Genomic DNA, 20,080 nt, shown 5'->3' with positions numbered 1-20,080 from the left:
AAGCTCTTTGGTCTTTCATAGGCTTATATCTACATTTCAATACAATGTTCTACAGTGAAAGTAATCTGCTGAGAGGGGTAACAAGTACACTGTAAACACCAATGCAATGTAGAAAATATTTATTAGGCCAAACATTACTGTTGTATACAGTAGCATACAACAAAACCATAAACATATGTAAACCAAAAGTATATTCTTTAGAATACAGTAAAGAACACAATTGTGTGTGTGGGGTCCCGGGGGGGCAGTCCAGGAATTGGTAGGGGGGGCAGTCACCAGTGCTAAGCWACGCTTCATCTCTTCTCCGGCCTGGGTCTGGCRACAATACTTRGTCCARYTCACAAGATAVGTTTMSRKWMYSKAAACKTCGAGGGAAGTATCTCCTAGCATGGCGTATCCAACCTTGGACAGAGGCAACCMCTATGTCCCCACATGCGTCCTCCATTGCCTGGAGAAGTGGCATGCGGGCATAGGGTTGGCAATCATACACTTTCCAGCGCCAGGCTGAGAAGAATTCCTCTATGGGATTTAGAAAAGGTGAATATGGGGGTAGGTACAAAACTACAAATTGTGGATGGGTGGCAAACTAGTTTTGGACCCGAACAGCCCGGTGAAAACTAACATTGTCCCATAAAACCACAAATCTAGCAGGCTCCTGATCTGGATCAGGGACAAGCATTGTGTAAATTGCATCCAGAAAAGTGAGCATATGGCCGGTGTTGTACGGACCCAGTGTGGCATTGTGATGGAGGACCCCGTTTTAAGTGATGGCAGCACACAGTTATATTACACCCACGCTGTCCAGGGACATCTTCCGCGTCGCCTGGTTTTGGTGAGGTTGATGCCAACCTCATCCACATAAATAAATTAATGGCGAATTACATGGGCATCCAGCTCCAATACTCTCTGTAACAGACAAAAGGATATACAGATGAGTAAATATGGTATGTCTGAAGTACTGGAAGTAGTGTTGCATACATACCTCTACAAAGTCATGTCACATATTCTTGACTGTCAGAGTTTCTCTCAAATGGCACCTTGTAAAGTTGTTTCATCGTCACTCGGTGCCGTTGGAGGATGCGTTGTATGGTCGACAGTCTTACAGCATTGATGTTGTTAAATATGGTGTCATTATTCAAGATATGCTCTCTTATCTCTCGAATCCTAATTGCATTGTTGGCCAAAACCATATTTATAATTGCAGTCTCTTGTACATCTGTAAACAAGTGTCCTCGTCCTCCATGATGTCTTTGCCTTTCCACTCTGTACAGAATTCAAACACAGTATGTGTTCAGCATAGGAACTGTAAACAATGTACAAAAAAATGTAGTACAGCATGATAACCAACCTCATTCATTCAATGCAGTGCAGTAAATGGATGGCTTAGAGTTACAAATGTTTATGCAATACTATGCAGTCATACGTATTTTACAYTACATTACTGTAATGCTAAAATAGTCATTAGATAGTTGCATACCTGTTCTCATTTCTGAAGGTTCGAATTATGGACGCCACTGTAAATCGATTCAAGTTGGGCTGGACTCTCAGCCTCTCTCATGGTCAAACCGTGGTTGATCACATGATCAACAAGTGTTGCCCTAATCTCATCAGAAATGGCTCTCCTTCCTTCTCTTCTTTGCCCTCGTCCTCTTCTTCCTCTCCCTCCTACTCCTCTCTGTCCATTGTTGGCATCTATTGTTCAAAACAGGTAATCTGACCTTTGACCTATTTATAGGCCTATACTACAGTAAAGCAGTGATTGGTTAGTGATCAGTTAAGCAATTAGTGTTTGCACATGTGAGGAGTGTGTGTGTGACCTGGTGAATAAGTGTAGCATTTTGATTGGTTGTGTTTGGAAAAGGAAAGCAAGTCACTTCCTGTTAGATTTTTGTGTTTTAGGTAGAGAATTGTGTGTAGTGTTTTGAAAAAAGTGTTTTATGCAATTGACAACTGAGTGAAAGGCTGAGAAATAGCTTATGGTTTTGGATATTTGGTGTGTAGTTTTGCACTTTGAGTGAGAGGTTTCAAAAATCGTGTGACATGAAAAGATTTTGTGTGTAAGCAGTTGGAAAAAACTGTAGTACAATTCATTTGTGTGTATGATACTGTGCGATGATACTGTGTGTGATACTGCTGTCCCGTACAAATTAATTACTCTCAATCAATTTAGAAATAGATTCACAATAAGTAAAACATATTTGCTATGCATTTGATCAAACCAATACCCTTTTCAATATTTAATTTAGTATAATTTGACATTATGTGTCTTGAGAAACATGAACATTTGTCACGATCGTCGTAACATTGTGGAAGAGAGGAGGACCAAGGTGCAGCGTGATGACAATACATCTTCCTTTTATTGAAGACGAAAACGAAAACGAAGAACACTGACAAACTATACAAAACAACAAACGACCGTGAAAGCTATAAAACGAAAGTGCAGACACAAGCAACTAACGTAAAGACATAGATAATCACCCACGAACTACTAATGAATATGGCTGCCTAAATATGGTTCCCAATCAGAGACAACGATAGACAGCTGTCTCTAATTGAGAACCAATCTAGGCAACCATAGACATACATACCCTAGACACTTTACCAACTAAACACAGCACCCATAAACCCCTAGACAATACAAAACACATACATCCCCCATGTCACACCCCTGACCTAACTAATAATAAAGAAACAAAGATAACTAAGGCCAGGGCGTGACAACATTGAATTGCTTTCTGAATGTGAGTGGATTCTACTCTTGTTCCTTGTAGTCAAAGCAAAACAAGTATTTTATATATTCATTTTTTAAATATGTTTAGAATACATGACTGCATGGGTTTTTATTTTTTTTTATTTTTTTATTTCACCTTTATTTAACCAGGTAGGCTAGTTGAGAACAAGTTCTCATTTGCAACTGCGACCTGGCCTAAGATAAAGCATAGCAGTGTGAACAGACAACACAGAGTTACACATGGAGTAAACAATAAACAAGTCAATAACATGGTAGAAAAAAAAGAGAATCTATATACAATGGTGGCAAAAGGCATGAGGTAGGCAATAAATCGAATAATTACAATTTAGCAGATTAACCACTGGAGTGATAAATCATCAGATGATCATGTGCAAGAAGAGATACTGGTGTGCAAAAGAGCAGAAAAGTAAATAAATAAAAGCAGTATGGGGGTGAGGTAGGTAAATTGGGTGGGTAGTTTAACAGATGGACTATGTTACAGCTGCAGCGATCGGTTAGCTGCTCGGATAGCAGATTTTTAAAGTTGTTGAGGAGGAAGAAAAGTCTCCAACTTCAGAGATTTTTGGCAATTCGTTCAGTCGCAGGCAGCAGAGAACTGGAAGGAAAGGCGTCCAAATGAGGTTTGGCTTTAGGGATGATCAGTGAGATACACCTGCTGGAGCGCGTGCTGCGGGTGGGTGTAGCCATCGTGACCAGTGAACTGAGAATAAGGCGGCACTTTACTAGCATAGCCTTGTAGATGACCTGGAGCCAGTGGGTCTGACGACGAACATGTAGCGAGGGCCAGCCGACTAGGGCATACAGGTCGCGAGTGGTGGGTCGTATAAGGTGCTTTAGTAACAAAACGAATGGCACTGTGATAAACTGCATCCAGTTGCTGAGTAGAGTATTGGAAGCTATTTTGTAGATGACATCGCGAAGTCGAGGATCGGTAGGATAGTCAGTTTACTAGGGTAAGTTTGGCGGCGTGAGTGAAGAGGCTTTGTTGCGGAATAGAAAGCCGATTCTTGATTTGATTTTGGATTGGAGATGTTTGATATGAGTCTGGAAGGAGAGTTTGCAGTCTAGCCAGACACCTAGGTACTTATAGATGTCCACATATTCTAGGTCCGGAACCGTCCAGGGTGGTGATGCTAGTCGGGGCGTGCGGGTGCAGGCAGCGAACGGTTTGAAAAGCATGCATTTGGTTTTACTAGCGTTTAAGAGCAGTTGGAGGCCACGGAAGGAGTGTTGTATGGCATTGAAGCTCGTTTGGAGGTTAGATAGCACAGTGTCCAAGGAAGGGCCGGAAGTATATAGAATGGTGTCGTCTGCGTAGAGGTGGATCAGGGAATCGCCCGCAGCAAGAGCAACATCATTGATGTATACAGAGAAAAGAGTCGGCCCGAGAATTGAACCCTGTGGTACCCCCATAGAGACTGCCAGAGGACCGGACAACATGCCCTCCGATTTGACACACTGGTTAAGTTTGCAGGCTGATCGGGGCCATATATCCTGGGCCTGCTGGTCAAGACTGGTACCTCAAAAGGACTCCTGGCCAGTGAYGGGGGTTGTGCAGATGTATAGGTCAATTCCTACAATTACAAACCTCTCAAAACCCTTGCTGAAAATGGTGTGCTCCTGTACTTTCATTAGGATGTCAGCATTTCCTCACCCCGGCCATTATCCAGATGTCTTTTCCAAAATGGAGATTAATAATAGATTAATAACCATGCTATTTCTTGCATATCTGTACATTTCCCCCAGGTTCTGATTGTAAGTGAAAGTACTTAAAACTGCTGACTGGAACCCATTTAGTGAATGGTTGAAATATCCTTTGTCTCTTTGTTGCCTTTTAGATTTTCGAATTGATTGTGCTGCTTTGGAGACAGTGAATGTTTCTTAACTGATGCCATGGATTGGAACCGGGAGTCTGGAGAAGTGAATCCACAGTGTGCTGCTGTGAGCCTGATTCCCTGGAGACTTTGCTGGACATGACCCATCACTGTGGCTGCTGTGGATGTCTGGATGCCCACTGCTGCCCGTGTATAGATCCAGGATTTGAGTGCTGTGTCTGTGATATCTGCATGCAAGCCACAGAGTGTGTGGATCTAGGCATGGAGATCTTACAAATGCTCTTCCACTAACCTGGTTAGTGTCAAACGATTATGAACACTGTCAAGAGTCAGAGATTGTAGCGATGGTGTAGGGCCAAGCTCAAAGGACAGTAACGAATCTGCAGTAATTACATTTCATTTAGATCTTGGGGTAACTGACAAAGTCTGCTTGGTTCTTTGCATTTCTAAATCTGCACTGGCAACATGCTTTTCTAACCAATGACTCAAGGTGGACCACAATGTGAAAGACAGCTAACCACATACAGACAACTCGGTGATACTTTATTGCTGATAGGGAGTGAAACTGTTGAGAGGGTGCCACTGCACTCCAAGTATAGTTAATTGAGAGTAGTGATTAACTAAACCATAAATCTGCTCATATACAAATGTACATTTACTTCAGAGCAAAGTGGTGAGTGAGGTGGGGTTGGGGTAAATGATCTGGAGTTCTTGGCAGCAAGGAAGGCATCAGCATTTGAAAGGACAAAAACGAAAATAAAATGTTAATAGAAGCATGGTAATATTATTATGGACAATCGACTGTATGAATTCTACRAATGTAAAATATTGACAGGATAGGGCACATTTACAGTATGGTTTGATATTCAGAAGTCACATACATATACTGTATACATTTACAGAAAATTTGTGTTTCCATCCCTGATATTCAAGAAAAATGATTGATAATGGAATAAAAGCCATTAAAATGAATCAACAGAAACCCTCTCTCTGGACAATTGCACTCATGTATTGAATATGTATTTTTTTAGGCAACTACACTCTGTACACTCCCCACCTTGAGACTCCCCACTCCCCACCTTAATTTTATTACAGTAGTTTGGGGAAAATAAAGCTTTAAGCCTCCTAGCACTGTCATGCAATCTGCAAAAATCCAGTACAAAGCTCCTGCAAAGCTAGGAGGAGCCACAACACTACCATATTGCTTTTACCCATTGAATACATTCCAAATCCAAGGACCAGTCTGAGAAAGCAGAGGGTATGCAAGAAAAGCATGTTTGGAACAATGAAGCCCAACCATAGAGACACAATGCACTCTGAAAACCCTTTTTTCCATTGTGAAATACCGTGATTAAATAGACCAAGCATGAAACTGTAATTGCATCACTGCAGTGAAAAGCATTCAACATACATTTCCCGATTTTTATTTCGTTTAAAATAAACAAAACACACCAGACAATAGTGTAGATTTAGACAGGTTGCTTATCTGAGCATAGAAAAAGCTAGTAACTCAATACACATTAAAATATAAAAAGTGTCCAACAACAATATATTCCCTTTAAGGCTGTTAGAGGTTTGCATTCCAGTAAAAGCAGAACCATAACTGAAAATCAGAACAGCAAAAATAGATATTTTTCTAAATGATTCAAATTAGAGCTACATTCAAGTCACAGACAATGAATGAAAAAATGAAATTCTATGTGTCAAATCGCCAGTTGGCAACCCATCCTTTAAGGGATTAATTGACACAAACACTACAATGTGCATTAGAAACAGATAATCAGACAGATATTGCATTGTTGGTCTCAAACATTTTCATCTCCATAAAAAAAAGCCTGTGTTAGGAGAGTACACTGCAGGGATCTTCCTTGACATGGAGGAAAGGCACTATTGTTTCAAGAATGAGAAGCATCTCGGAAGCATCAATGGCAATAGATAAAACAGACATGGAAACAGATTCCTAAACATATACAGGTAATGAATGTACTTTTCTTTGAAAAGCTTGTCAATACAAATTAAAGGAAGACTATGGGGGCTAGAGGAGTGATAATAACCATATACAGATTTCAGTCTCTGAGAAAAACATGGGGAATGTTAGACAGTCCCATGACCATACACATTTTCAGATTAGAGGACTAAGGAAAAAGTAGTGGATTAAGGATTCATTTTAACTGTATGTCTAGAGTTAGGGGCCAAGTCTATGTGAGCTATATAAATCTTATTCAACATAATCTTATATCATCACAAATGACCATATGACATCAGAAATAGACTACTGCACACAACCCAGTGCATGTTTTTGCAACACAAACACATGTAGCATGCAGTGTTTCAGAGATTAACATACGTTAAAGCTATACTTCCATTTACTATATAACAATATATAACACACCCGTATAATGACTTAAATATATTACCATTCTGTGAAAGGTGGCCTGCTTTGGCTGACTGGCTGCAGTAGCTTTTGTTTTACTTCTCTCCTTCTCTTGTTCATTGTTAGTTGAGTTAGTGACCAGCTGTACAACCATTCAACGGACAAAAGCGTTAAAAGAAAATGCATACAGACAACAGGAAAAGGCGCAACATGCTTTGAAAGTAAATGTAAGATACAGTAAATCTAGATTTTTTTTGTTTTTACAGGTCATCAAATGTGTTTTTTTATTTTTTATTATTATATCACAATCACTATGTGCCATATATTTAATAAATACTACTTTGGTAAATTTTTTGTTAGACAAACCTTCTGAGATGTAAAAAAAGGCATACACTTTAAGCTAACAAATCCTGATTCAAGTCAGTTAAAAAATATCTCAATTCAATAGCACACCTGTTATGTAGTTCATGCCAATTTCACTAAATAGATACAAGAACCTCATTGCTTTCTTCCCACAAAAGTTGCAAAGTGCACAAAGTATACGCTCTACAAGGACCAATAATATACTTGACTAAACCACCACTATTTCCTCTTTAATTTCTCTGCAGGGAACTCTTGGTTGAGTTGAGGCTTGCAAGAAACAGAACACAAATCAATGTCCATAGTCCATATCCAAATACTAATTTTACTATTTTCCATTTGAAAATGATTGCATTACTATTGATTCGTGTACCGAAAAGTTTTTGTTTTCTTTTTCTAAGTTCAGGGACCAATATTAACTTGGTAAGAGAGGAAAGGATTGTCATTTATTTTGTACTGATGCATGATTCAGATCAAAGTCCTGTTCAGTTAAACGATTGGCTGTTTGTTTTAAAGCAGACCCCAATAAGACCCTTTACAAGTCCTCCTCCATGCTGAAGCTGCTCCTACGACTGCTGGTCTTCGAGGCACTTGGTGTCACGAAAAACAGTGGGTCCACCCTCTCAGGGGACAGTGTGCACCCCTCATCCATGAGGATGTACCCCAACCCCACGCCTGGGAACAGCCCAGCATTGGAGGGGTCATCCAGCTCGGCGAAGCTCAGACTGCCCAGGTCGAGGGGGCTGCCTATGGTCACACCCACAGGGGAGTCAGAGGAGGGTGGAGAGAGGAAGGAGGTAGGGATGGCCTGTGCCATGGCTGCATCACCCAAGCTGAGAAAGGTTTGGGAGCAGGCCACTCCAGTTCTAGGCCCAAGTATATGACCTCCCTGCTGAAGGTGCTGCTGCTGGAGGAAGGAGGGGTCTGAACTCAGACCATAGGACATCGGGCTGGAGAGTCCATGAAGCTGAGCCTGCACTTCCAACTCCTTCACAAAATAACAATAACAGAAATAAGGGAACATTAGTAGCAATCACTAAATATATTTTATGATAGCATTACTTACTTTTTTCTCCAAAAACTGACCTGGATGCGCAGCATCAAGCAGTGGTTAGCATGTTCCAGCTTCTTCTGACGCATCTCTACCTCCTTGGCTCTCTGCTGCTCCTTCTGCAGCTTCCTGATGTAGTCCACTGAGGCCTTCAGAATGGTGCCCTTATTCCAGCGCAACTCCCTACAGCCATGAGAGAAGGTTGTTAAAGAGGAATATCAAATCTGTTCCGAATTGAATATTGCTTTTCATGGCCAAAATTTTAACTGTGATTGAGATTTCCTAGAATTAATTTGTGTCAATAGCACAACTGATTAATTCATCCAAAGTAAATGTCCTGAATAAGAAATAAAGAATGACAAACTCACAAGTCCCTTGAATTGGGTATTATGGACCCCAGCTCTGTTATGCGGTCATTGATGTTAAACCTCCGCTTCCTCTCAACTGTCAAGAGAAACCATGCAGACAAAGAGATTGATTAATTAAACTCACTGCCACTCCGAGGGGAACAAGAGCTGGCTAGCATCATAGTGGGTTAAGAACAGAAGTGAGTAAAAAMCTTTGACTCACTGAGGTTATGGTTGTCTTTCTTCTGTCTCTCTTTCACCAGCGCTTTGTTATCTGCATCTTAAACATAACATATACTTTGGAGGTGCTGCCGTGCAATCTAAAACCCAATTATTTTACCATTTACACAAGTTAGAATTGAACCTTTCCCTCTCAATAAAATGGAAAGTTACATAGGACATTACATAAGAAGTGTATAATCCAAACAAACATGCTCATCTCCAGAGCTATATAAAATAAGGATCAGGGGCCTAGTAAAGGAACAAGACTATACCAGAGTATTCCCTTTTAATATTGGTTAGATCCGGAGGGCAGGAGTTGCTGACAGTGAGGGTAGGTGCTGCCATTCCAGGACTATGGTTAACTTCCAGGAGGTTCCCGGGGAGCTGTAAGAAACAGGGAAACCCCTGCATTAACATCAAAGCAAACAATGTTGAATACTAACAACCTGGATGAGCTTCTTAAGGAAACGAATTAAACTAAATTTTAATTAATTAATTCATATTTTGTATTGTCTTACATTTTCTTGTCCTTTGTGTACCAGAATACTAATTTAACAAAAGGATAATGGTAGTTCAACATCCTATTTTTCCAATAAATCTAATTTAAAAAAAAATATTATGTTGTCTGTATGTGTTGCTTGTCCTATGTTGCTCTGCATATTGTTTGTCTGTATTGTTATTGTAGTTGTTTTTAGTAACCTGCCCAGGGACTGCGGTTGAAAATTAGCCGGCTGGCTAAAACGGCCACTTTTACTGAAACGTTGATAAATGTGCACTGTTCCCTGTATTTAAAAATTTTTTTTTTTTAAATAACATGTTTATGTACTAACATCTCTTGTAAGAACTATCCTGGTAGAAATAGAACATGTATAAGCTAGGCTACATTGTATTACTGTACTATATTTGACCTTCAAGGATACTAAATTACCATATCACAGGTTGGTTGGCTTATAAAGAACATAATTTCTAGCAAGTCATCGCAATTTTGTATAGGCCTAATAACCTTGTAGAACCTTCGATTAACAGTTATCCAAAAGCATTAGCACATTTGAAACAAACAAATCTGATAAGTGTTGAGGTAGGCTATAAATCCTGATAAATGTGAGAGAAATGGCTAAATGTCCATTCTCCTTAACAATGCCATTTTGCTACCTTACAACACGATTGATTTACCTCAATGTTCTCGCTTTTCCCCCCCTATGCTCCTGAAGCAAAACTAAAATCCTAATTTTCTGATGCCGGGCGCAATCTCTTCAATCCCTTTCCCTATAACAACTTGACTGTTAAAATAGTTGCAGTATTTTCAGAACCCTCTTTACATTGTCCACCATTCCAACTTCACATGCTGCCATGCCCTGCATGCTTTGTCCTACTCTCCTCTCTCCTGGTTGCTACCCCACCCAGACAACACTGGCCTGACGAGTCCTAGTTAAGTGTCAGAAGTGTATGTTTACTCCTACAGCACCACCGAATTCCAGTTTGAGAATATCAACAAAGACAACAGATATAGAAAGATAATTCCAAGAATGACAGGCTGGTTGTTAATTTCATTTCACTGAATGATTGGATTAGCCCAAGTGCAATGGACAAAAACACTGATAAATACACATTTTCACATACCGTACTAGGCAGCTGTAGCCCCAATTCAATTAATGTCATGAAATCGTCACTGAAACTTGATTCAAGGCTGATGATGTCATCAATTACACCATCTATCTGGAAAGATAAACACACACCCCCAATCAATACATAGAATAACTTATCAGCATCATATTCATAGAACACCTAATAAAAGAGACTTGAGACTTACATTTCCCTCACTAACTCATCAACTACCTGAGCAGCTAACCGATCCCTGCGCTGTACATAGTCCATCTGTAAATAGCCCACCCAATCTACCTACCTCATCCCCATATTGTTTTTATTTACTTTGCTGCTCTTTTGCACACCAGTATCACTACTTACACACAATCATACGCTCATCATCATCTGCTCATCTATCACTCCGGTATTAATCTGCTAAATTGTAATTACTTTGTTACTATGGCCTATTTATTGCCTTCCCTCCCCATGCCATTTGCACACACTGTATATAGACTTTATTTTTTTTCTACTGTGTTCGCTTGTTTATTCCATGTGTAACTCTGTTTTGTTGTTTCTGTCGCACTGCTTTGCTTTATCGTGGCCAGGTCGCAGATGTAAATGACAACTTGTTCTCAACTAGCTTACCTGGTTAAATAAAGGTAAAATAAAAATAAAAATATTTTTTTAAATATGAAACGTTAAAGGCCAGCTTGAATTTAAGTATATGAAATTACTTATTTGAAACATATAGGGGAGGAACACTGACACAAAGCAAGTCATTATCTTGCCCTTATGAAGCATGATTTCAAAGCAAAGGCGTGTGTGCAAGAGAGGTGCAGATATCATTAAGCTGCCAGTGTAGTATTTAACAGAAGTCTGTGACACCAAGCCAACAGGGCAAGATAACAAAGGCATGCATCCTAGTTGTGAGACCTCAAGCATGTCACAACAGAACAAACAAAAAAGTAATTAAGAAATAAGTGACCAGCAGTCTAGACATTTAGCCTAAACTTTTATTGAAAATACAGTACCAGTCAAAAGTTGAGGGTTTGGAGGGTTTTTCTTAATTTTTTACTATTTTCTACATTGTAGAATAGTAGTGAAGATATCACAACTATGAAATAACACATATGGAATCATGTAGTGACCAAAAAAGTGTTAAAACAAATCTAAATATATTTTATATTTGAGATTCTTCAAAGTAGCCACCCTTTGCCTTTCTTGCAAGCTCCAAACCCAACAAAGCAGTAATCAATATCAATGTAGCACTAAAAATAACATAAGGTAGAACAAAAACACATGAGAAAGTAATAAGCTATATAATGCTTCTTACAAGCCAATGTGAGTGGTGTATTCCAGTGTAATGGTCTTCAGTCATACTACATACATCTAAATTAGACATTTAGCAGCCGTTCTTATCCAGAGAACTTACAGTAGTGAGTGCATACATTTTTCATACTGCTCCCCCGTGGGAATCGAACACAAAAGCCTGGCGCTGCAACCGCCATGCTCTACCAACTGAACAACATGGGACATACCTCCTCTTTGTTGGATCCCAGGTTGTGTAAAGCCATGGAGCTGTTGGGAGCACTGCGGGCTATGGGATCCATCTCAGGGGCAGAGCTAGACAGGGCCAGGGGAGACACACCCAGGGTCTGAGTTGCCCCCTTATTGCAGAGGGTGGCAGAGAGATACTGCTTCACCTGCTGCCTCTGAGACTGCTGGATGTGAAACTTGGTGGGGTTCTCCAGGTGGGTCTGCACCTATCAGATTGAAAATTTAGAACATGTCAGTCAAACAGCGAACAGAGAATGACAACTTAGTATGGAGGTTATACGCAGCAATTTAATGGTGTAGCATGCCATGCTAGTGTAGTTCCTCTGGAGAGAAGCTTTTAGAAGTGGAGCCTCACCTTCAAAACCTCCACGGGCACCTGTGCGGAAAGAGGGCGAGCAGCTATTGGGGGCAGAGTGACAGCGATAGCAGGGGTGGAGTCAGTTGCCCTGAGCTGAGCCACAGAGGCCTGCTCCTGGGCCTCCCGTCTCTCTTGCTCCTGGGCTTGTTCCCGCATCAGCTGCTGCCGAAGCAGCACGCGTGACGACATGGCTCAGAGTTGGGTTGCAGCCTGGATTCAAAAAGGAGAGGGAAGAGAAGTGATATATATATATCTCACACACACAATATGCTCTGGCTTTTATATGGCCTGGCCCTGCAAGTCAGAATAATGAACAAAATTACATTTCTAACACCCCGATGAACCTGCAGAGTAAATTGAAATGGGARTTTGTTCAACATTCTGAATTGCTGGGGTCCTTTCCGAGACCCCACTTTGCCTCCAGAACAGCCTGAATTATTTGGGGCATGGAAATGTTGCTCAATTGTTATCAAGGGACCTAACGTGTCAGGAAAACATAACCCACACCCTTACACCACCAGCCTGTACCGTTGACACCAGGCAGAATGGGGCAATGGACCCATGCTGCTTATGCAAATCCTGACTCTGCCATCAGCATGACGCAACAGGAATCGGGATTGTCGGACCATGGGATGTTTTTRTAATGTTGGTGATTGCATGCCCACTGGAGCCGCTTCTTAGTGGAATCCGGTGTGGTTGTCTGCTGCAATAGCCCATCTGTGACAAGGACTGACGAGTTGTGCGTTCAGAGATGCTGTTCTGCACACCACTGTTGTACTGCACCATTATTTGCCTGTTTGTGGCCCACCTGTTAGCTTGCACGATTCTTGCCATTCTCCTTCGACTTCTCATAAACAAGCGGTTTTTGCCCACAGGACTGCCGCTGACTGGATGCGCTCAAAGTTGCTTAGGGTCACTCGTTTTGCCTATTCTAACGTTCAATCAAACAGTGACCGAACGCCTCGATGCCTGCTTTATATAGCAAGTCACGGCCACTTGACTCACTGTCTGTAGGAGCAAACGCCCCGTGAACGCGGTGTTGTGCCTAATAAACTGGCCACTGAGTGTACAGTGCATTTGGAAAGTATTCAGATCCCTTTCAACACATTTTGATGCGTTACAAAATGTATAAAAAATGTACGTACACACAATATCCCATAATGACAAAGCAAAAACAGGTTTTTAGAAATTTTTGGAAAATGTATTAAAAATAAAAAACTGAAATACCTTATGTAAAAATGTATTCAGACCCTTTGCCACAAGAAATTGAGCTCAGGTGCATCCTGTTTCCATTGCTCATACTTGAGATGTTTCTAAAACTTGATTGGAGTCCACCTGAAGTAAATTAAATTGATTGGACATGATTTAGAAAGGCACACACCTGTCTATATAAGGTCCCAAAGTTGACAGTGCCTGTCAGAGCAAAAACCAAGCCATGAGGTCGAAGGAATTGTCTGTAGAGCTTTGAGACAGGATTGTGTCGAGGCACAGATCTGGGGAAGGGTACCAAAAACATTTCTGCAGCATTGAATGTCCCCAAGAACACAGTGGCCTGCATCATTCCTAAATGGAAGAAGTTTGGAACCACCAAGACTCTTCCTAGAGCTGGCCGCCTGGCCAAACTAAGCAATCGGGGGAGAAGGGTCTTGGTCAAGGAGGTGACCAAGAACCCGATGGTCACTCAAAGAGCTCCAGAATTCCTCTGTGGAGATAGGAGAACCTTCCAGAAGGACAACCATCTCTGCAGCACTCCACCAATCAGGACTTTATGGATAGCGGCCAGACGGAAGCCACTCCTCAGTAAAAGGCATGACAGCCTGTTTGGAGTTTACCAAAAGGCATCTAAAGTACTCAGACCATGAGAAACAAGATTCTCTGGTCTGATGAAACCAAGATTTAACTCTGGCCTGAATGCCAAGTGTCACGTCTGGAGGAAACCTGGCACCATCCCTACTGTGAAGTATTGTGGTGGCAGCATCATGGTGTGTGGATGTTTTTTAGTAGCAGGGACTTGGAGACTAGTCAGGATCGAGGGAAACATGAATGGAGCAAAGTACAGAGAGATCTTTGATGAAAACCTGCTCCAGAGCACACAGGACCTCAGACTGAGGCGACGGTTAATCTTCCAACAGGACAATGACCCTAAGCACACAGCCAAGACAACGCAGCAGTGGCTTCGGGACAAGTCTCTGAATGTCCTTGAGTGGCCCAGCCAGAGCTCGAACTTGAACCCAATCGAACAACTCTTGAGAGACCTGAAAATAGCTGTGCAGCAATGCTCCCCATCCAACCTGACCGAGCTTGAGGATCTACAGAGAAATTGGGAGAAAATCCCCAAATACAGGTGTGCCAAGTTTGTTGTGTCATACTCAAGAAGACGCTAGTCTGTAATTGCTGCCAAAGGTACGTCAAAGTAAAGAGTCTGAATACTTATGTAAATAATTTTATACATTTGCTAACATTTATAAACMTATTTTTGCTTTGTCATTATGGGGTATTGTGTATAGATTGAGGGGGGAAACAATTTAATCCATTTAGAATAAGGCTGTAACATAACAAAATGTAGTAAAATTCAAGGTCTGAATGCACTATATATGGCAATACTATAATCACAGTAAGAAGTGAACAATTCTGCCTCTCCAGCTAGTGCAGGATCAATGAGTTAGCCAGCTAACTTGTCCAAATATGTGGCGTACTGCATTAGCATCGAATAGCCGCCGCGATATGAAACTTTTCAGGGAAGTTAGGAACCAATATACACAACAAAGGCTAGCTTTTTCAAACAGAAATGTGCATCCTGTAGCACAAATTCCAAAAAGTTTTGGGACAATGTAAAGTCCATGGAGAATAAGAGCACCTCCTCCCAGCTGCCCACTGCACTCAGGCTAGGAAACACTGTCACCACCGATAAATCGGAGATAATTGAGAATTTCAATAAGCATTTTTCTACGGCTGGCCATGCTTTCCACCTGGCTACCTCTACCCCGGCCAACAACTCTGCACCCCCCCCCCCCCCCAGCCAATTGCCCATGCCCCCACCCCCACTTCTCCTTCAGGTGGGCTAGACAATCTGGACACTCTTTCTAAAATAATCCGCCGCAATTGTTGCAACCCCTATTACTAGCCTGTTCAACCTCTCTTTCGTATCGTATCGATATCCCTAAAGATTGGAAAGCTGCCACGGTCATCCTGTTACAGACCTATATCCATCCTGCCCTGCCTTTCTAAAGTCTTCGAAACCCAAGTTAACACAGATCACAGACCATTTCGAACACCACCATACATTCTCCCCTATGCAATCTGGTTTAGGAGCTGGTCATGTGTGCACCTCAGCCACGCTCAAGGTCCTAAACAATATCATAACCGCCATTGATAAAAAATAGTACCATGCAGCAGTCTTCATCGACCTGGCCAAGGCTTTCGACTCTCTCAATCACTGCATTCTTATCGGCAGACTCAATGGCCTTGGCTTCTAAAATGACTGCCTCGCCTGGTTCACCAACAACTTCTCAGATAGAATTCAGTGTGTCAAATCGGAGGGCCTGTTGTCCGGACCTCTGGCAGTCTCTATGGGGGTGCCACAGGGTTCAATTCTCAGGCCGACTCTTTTCTCTGTATATATCAATGTCGCGCTTGCTGCTGGTGATTTTCTGATCCACCTCTATGCAGACGACACAATTCTGTATACTTCTGGCCCTTTTGACACTTAAACCTCCAGACAAGCTTCAATGCCATACAACACTCCTTTCGTGGCCTCCAACTGCTCTTAAATTCTAGTAAAATGCTAGTAAAACTAAATGCATGCTTTTCAACCGATCGCCCGACTAGCATCACTACTCTGGACAGTTCTGACTTAGAATATGTGGACAACTATAAATACCTAGGTGTCTGGTTAAACTGTACTCTCCTTCCAGACTCACATTAAGCATCTCCAATCCAAAATTATATAGAATCAGCTTCCTATTTCGCAACAGTCTCCTTCACTCATGCCGCAAAACATACCCTCGTAAAACTGACTATCCTACTGATCCTTGACTTCGGCGATGTCATTTACAAAATAGCCTCCAACACTACTCAGCAAATTGGATGTAGTCTATCACAGGGCCATCCGTTTTGTCACCAAAGCCCCATATACCACCCACCACTGCGACCTGTATGCTCTCATTGGCTGGCCCTCGCTTACTATTCGTTGCCAAATCCACTGGCTCCAGGTCATCTAAGTCTTTGCTAGATAAGGCAGGGTTTTTCATCTCAGCTTACTGGTCACCATCGCAACACCCACCCGTAGCACGCGCTCCAGCAGGTATATTTCACTGGTCATCCCCAAAGCCAACTCCTCCTTTGGCCGCCTTTCCTTCCAGTTCTCTGCTGCCAACAACTGGAACGAATTGCAAAAATCACGAACTTTAAGCATCAGCTGTCAGAGCAGCTTACCGATCACTGCACCTGTACACAGCCCATCTGTAAATAGCCCACCCAACTACCTCATCCCCATATTGTTATTTATTTTTGCACCCCAGTATCTCTACTTGCACATCTATCACTCCAGTGTTAATGCTAAATTGTCATTATTTCGCCACTATGGCCTATTTATTGCCTCACCTCCCAAATCTTACTACATTTGCACACACTGTATATAGATTTTTCTATTGTGTTATTGACTGTACGTTTTGTTTATCCCATGTGTAACTCTGGTGGTGTTTGTCACACTGCTTTGCTTTAGCTTGGCCAGGTCGCAGTTGTAAATTAGAACTTGTTCTCAACTGGCCCACCTGGTTAAATAAAGATGAAATAAAAAAAWAWWTTTTTTTGTGGTTGCTTATAATGGGCATCGTCTAATTGAATCAACAACCCAAAACACATATGCAAATTGTTCCTTACAATCTGAAAAGCAATAGTTATGTTTGGTTGTTTATCAAAGTTAGCTGGCTAGCTCACTAATTGAACAGGCTTTTGTAGTATACCCCTCTGGTCAGAGTTAGCTAACTAGCGCTTTCTAACCAATGAGGTAGGTAACTTATGGGCACATTTTGACTCGAGGCAAACGATCAGAACTAAGTTAGCAGTGACAACTGTTAATCAGAATGCTTGATTGAGCCCAATAATATACTAAAGAAGTCTTCTCCATTAGTCCAAGGAATTAAACGTGAATAGATTCTCAACTGCGATACGGTTCTAGAAGCAAAGCCCTCTACTTTCATGTCACACTTTCAGAAATGCAAAATATACACTTACTTTACACAGTGGAAAGTTGACCATTTTTCAGTTACAACATGTTTGTGGCATCCTTCCGTTACACACAGGTGTTCAGATGCAGATAGCTAATTAGCACAGGTAGTCGCCGACTCTGTAAACAAGCGATGTAAAATGGAAATATGGCCGTGTAGGAACGCTAGCCATAAAGTCTATAGTAATTTAACCTTTTGTGTTTAGAAAATTATTTGTCACTGATATCAAAGTTACGTTCCATATTTTTCCAAAACTGTGTCGCTTGCGAGGCGTACTTGCGTTTAGACAGAGCTTCCGCCAGTCTGAGCGGGCAGACATAGGATATAACGTTACATTGAATTAACTAGTTTGATTCCAGTTCAATAATTGAACAATCCGTATTTGAAATCACTTGCAGTGACTGATTAACGTTAGAAAATGAGTAAAAAGTGAAACGGGTTTTACTGACATGACAGGCTGCCTAGCTAGGCCATACCGATGTTAGCTAGCTAAGGTTACAAAATAATGAATTAAGACTGTCGTTATGCAAAGATCTTCCTGTGTCCAGGCATTGCTGACGCCTGAAACCATTGCAGAGCAGCGTTGCTGACGCCTGCCAGATTTTACATTGCATGGATAACGTTAGTTAGGTATTTTACGTATCAGATAACCACATATGTTATAGCAATCTGTCATTCACTGACACGACAAAAAAAAATACATGTTTTATTTCAGATTATCAGTCACCATTGTGGCAGAACAGGCTAAAGTAGCTATCTTTGCTTGCTAACGTACAGACCAACTAATTACCATATCGAAACAGGACTAGCTCTCGCTAATAATGTGCTGATTGCGGAATGTAAAATAACTTCAGAAAACATAGCAAACGGAGTTGGCTTGTCAATGATGCTTCTGCACGGACCCGTACACCAGCAACACCTAATTTCAAACTTCCTGTTTAATGTTATCAAAATAAGTCCCTCCTTTTGGTATTTGAGTAAAACATTACAGTACACTTGTTATTACTGTCATTTTCCAGGAAAGGAAGAGCAATTTATTTATTAAATGAACCCGACCCAATATCAAATAAAATGTTATTCGTCACATTTTTCTTAAACAACATGTGTAGACTAACAGTGACACGCTTACTTATAACCAAAACTACACTGTTGTGACGACATTGTTCTGTTCAGGAAAAAAGTAAGCCAATTTTATATGCTGGTAGGTGAAAAGGCTTTCCAAAAGTTCAATCAGAAATGTTTGGGTGAGACATTTTGAAACACGATATAAAGCAATTTGTGGTATTAGAACAGCAAATTAAAATGTCTAAGTTTACTTAAACTATTACCCAGTGGTTGCTTCAGTAAATTAAACCAATAGACTCCTAAACAGTTTTCTTCTCAAATCAATATGTTTTTATATGCACAGAACACACATGGACTTCGTTCAAACACTTTAAAGACACACCCTCTTCCACTTACCCTCGCCTTATGACCTTGGGGGAATCTCCGTCGCCATCTTGGCGGGCATTCCAAATGATTAGCCAAGCAAGGGAATTTTGCAACATAAGCCCTCGTTTTTAGTCAGCTTTGCGAGTCTACAATTATGTTCACTCCGGGGCCTGAAGCTCCCCATTAATTAAATTCAACGATTGTACATCCGCTAAGAAAAGTCAGCCAAAAATGTAAACCTCAACGTCAACATAAAAGTAAAAACAAATAAGTTAATTAAATTGTGCTACTAATGCACATGACGGCACAAACACGTATCGTAAAACATTTTCCTTCTACAGAAGTTCCAGCCCGCACGAACCGGCTCAAAGCCCGTAACAAAAGGGAGACAACGTGGAGATAAGGAATAACAAAACATATATTTATTAAATAAAGTAAACTAAGTACAATATACAATGGTGTGTGTAATCAGTAATCAGTAGTGTAAGTGAGTGTTTAGCATGAATGTGATAATGCAGGGTGTTGAAAGGTGCCAAAGCAAACCACCAAGATACACAACAAAATCTATAAAGGTGTCTGCATGGCGAGAGTCTCCTCCATGAATGGGGAAGTGGTGTATTTATCCTGGGAGACACCCGGCCCAGGTGTTTCCCATGTAGCTGACGACCCTCCCAACTCCGCCCACCGGCATCCTAATAAGGAAACAAGAACAAAGAGAGAATACGGCAGACAGAGTGGGAGGGTCATCACACAGCTAGGCAGGCTAAAGTTATTTAGCTAATTCATTTGCTAGCTATCATACAGTAGGCGTACATTAATAATTATATATTTAATGTAAGTAGACATTAACAAATAATTGACTGTAGCACATATAAAGCGCCCACAAGCTACCGGTGGCTGAAAACACAATTATTGCGGGATGAACGAGTGACGAAATTCCATTTAAAAATCATTCCTTCACATGAGAATGATGAGTTGCTT

General features: G+C 41.2%; 1 protein-coding gene across 4 annotated transcripts; it reads right to left on the bottom strand.

The window, feature by feature from the left end:
* Window positions 1-5,999: 5,999 nt before the first annotated feature.
* On the bottom strand, window positions 6,000-19,464 carry tfe3b (transcription factor binding to IGHM enhancer 3b). 4 transcript variants are annotated; one of them, XM_070445487.1, is made up of 10 exons: window positions 17,676-18,246; window positions 16,723-16,818; window positions 12,438-12,650; window positions 12,064-12,288; window positions 10,562-10,657; window positions 9,214-9,325; window positions 8,943-8,999; window positions 8,741-8,816; window positions 8,408-8,555; window positions 6,000-8,309 (listed from the first exon to the last, which is right to left on the bottom strand). In XM_070445487.1, the coding sequence occupies exons 3-10, from the start codon at window positions 12,627-12,629 to the stop codon at window positions 7,857-7,859; spliced, it is 1,359 nt and encodes a 452-aa protein (XP_070301588.1). In that variant the 5' UTR covers window positions 12,630-12,650; window positions 16,723-16,818; window positions 17,676-18,246; the 3' UTR covers window positions 6,000-7,856. The 4 variants fall into 4 exon arrangements, with proteins under 4 accessions (XP_070301588.1, XP_023850897.1, XP_023850890.1 ...); XM_023995129.2 differs by lacking the exons at window positions 16,723-16,818; window positions 17,676-18,246 and adding an exon at window positions 19,130-19,464; XM_023995122.2 differs by lacking the exon at window positions 16,723-16,818.
* Window positions 19,465-20,080: the final 616 nt, after the last annotated feature.

This window comes from Salvelinus sp. IW2-2015, linkage group LG1 (assembly GCF_002910315.2).
Source record: "Salvelinus sp. IW2-2015 linkage group LG1, ASM291031v2, whole genome shotgun sequence".
Lineage (NCBI taxonomy): Eukaryota > Metazoa > Chordata > Actinopteri > Salmoniformes > Salmonidae > Salvelinus > Salvelinus sp. IW2-2015.
Note: the sequence above shows the minus strand (reverse complement) of the source record. Positions and strands in the feature narration are given on the sequence as shown.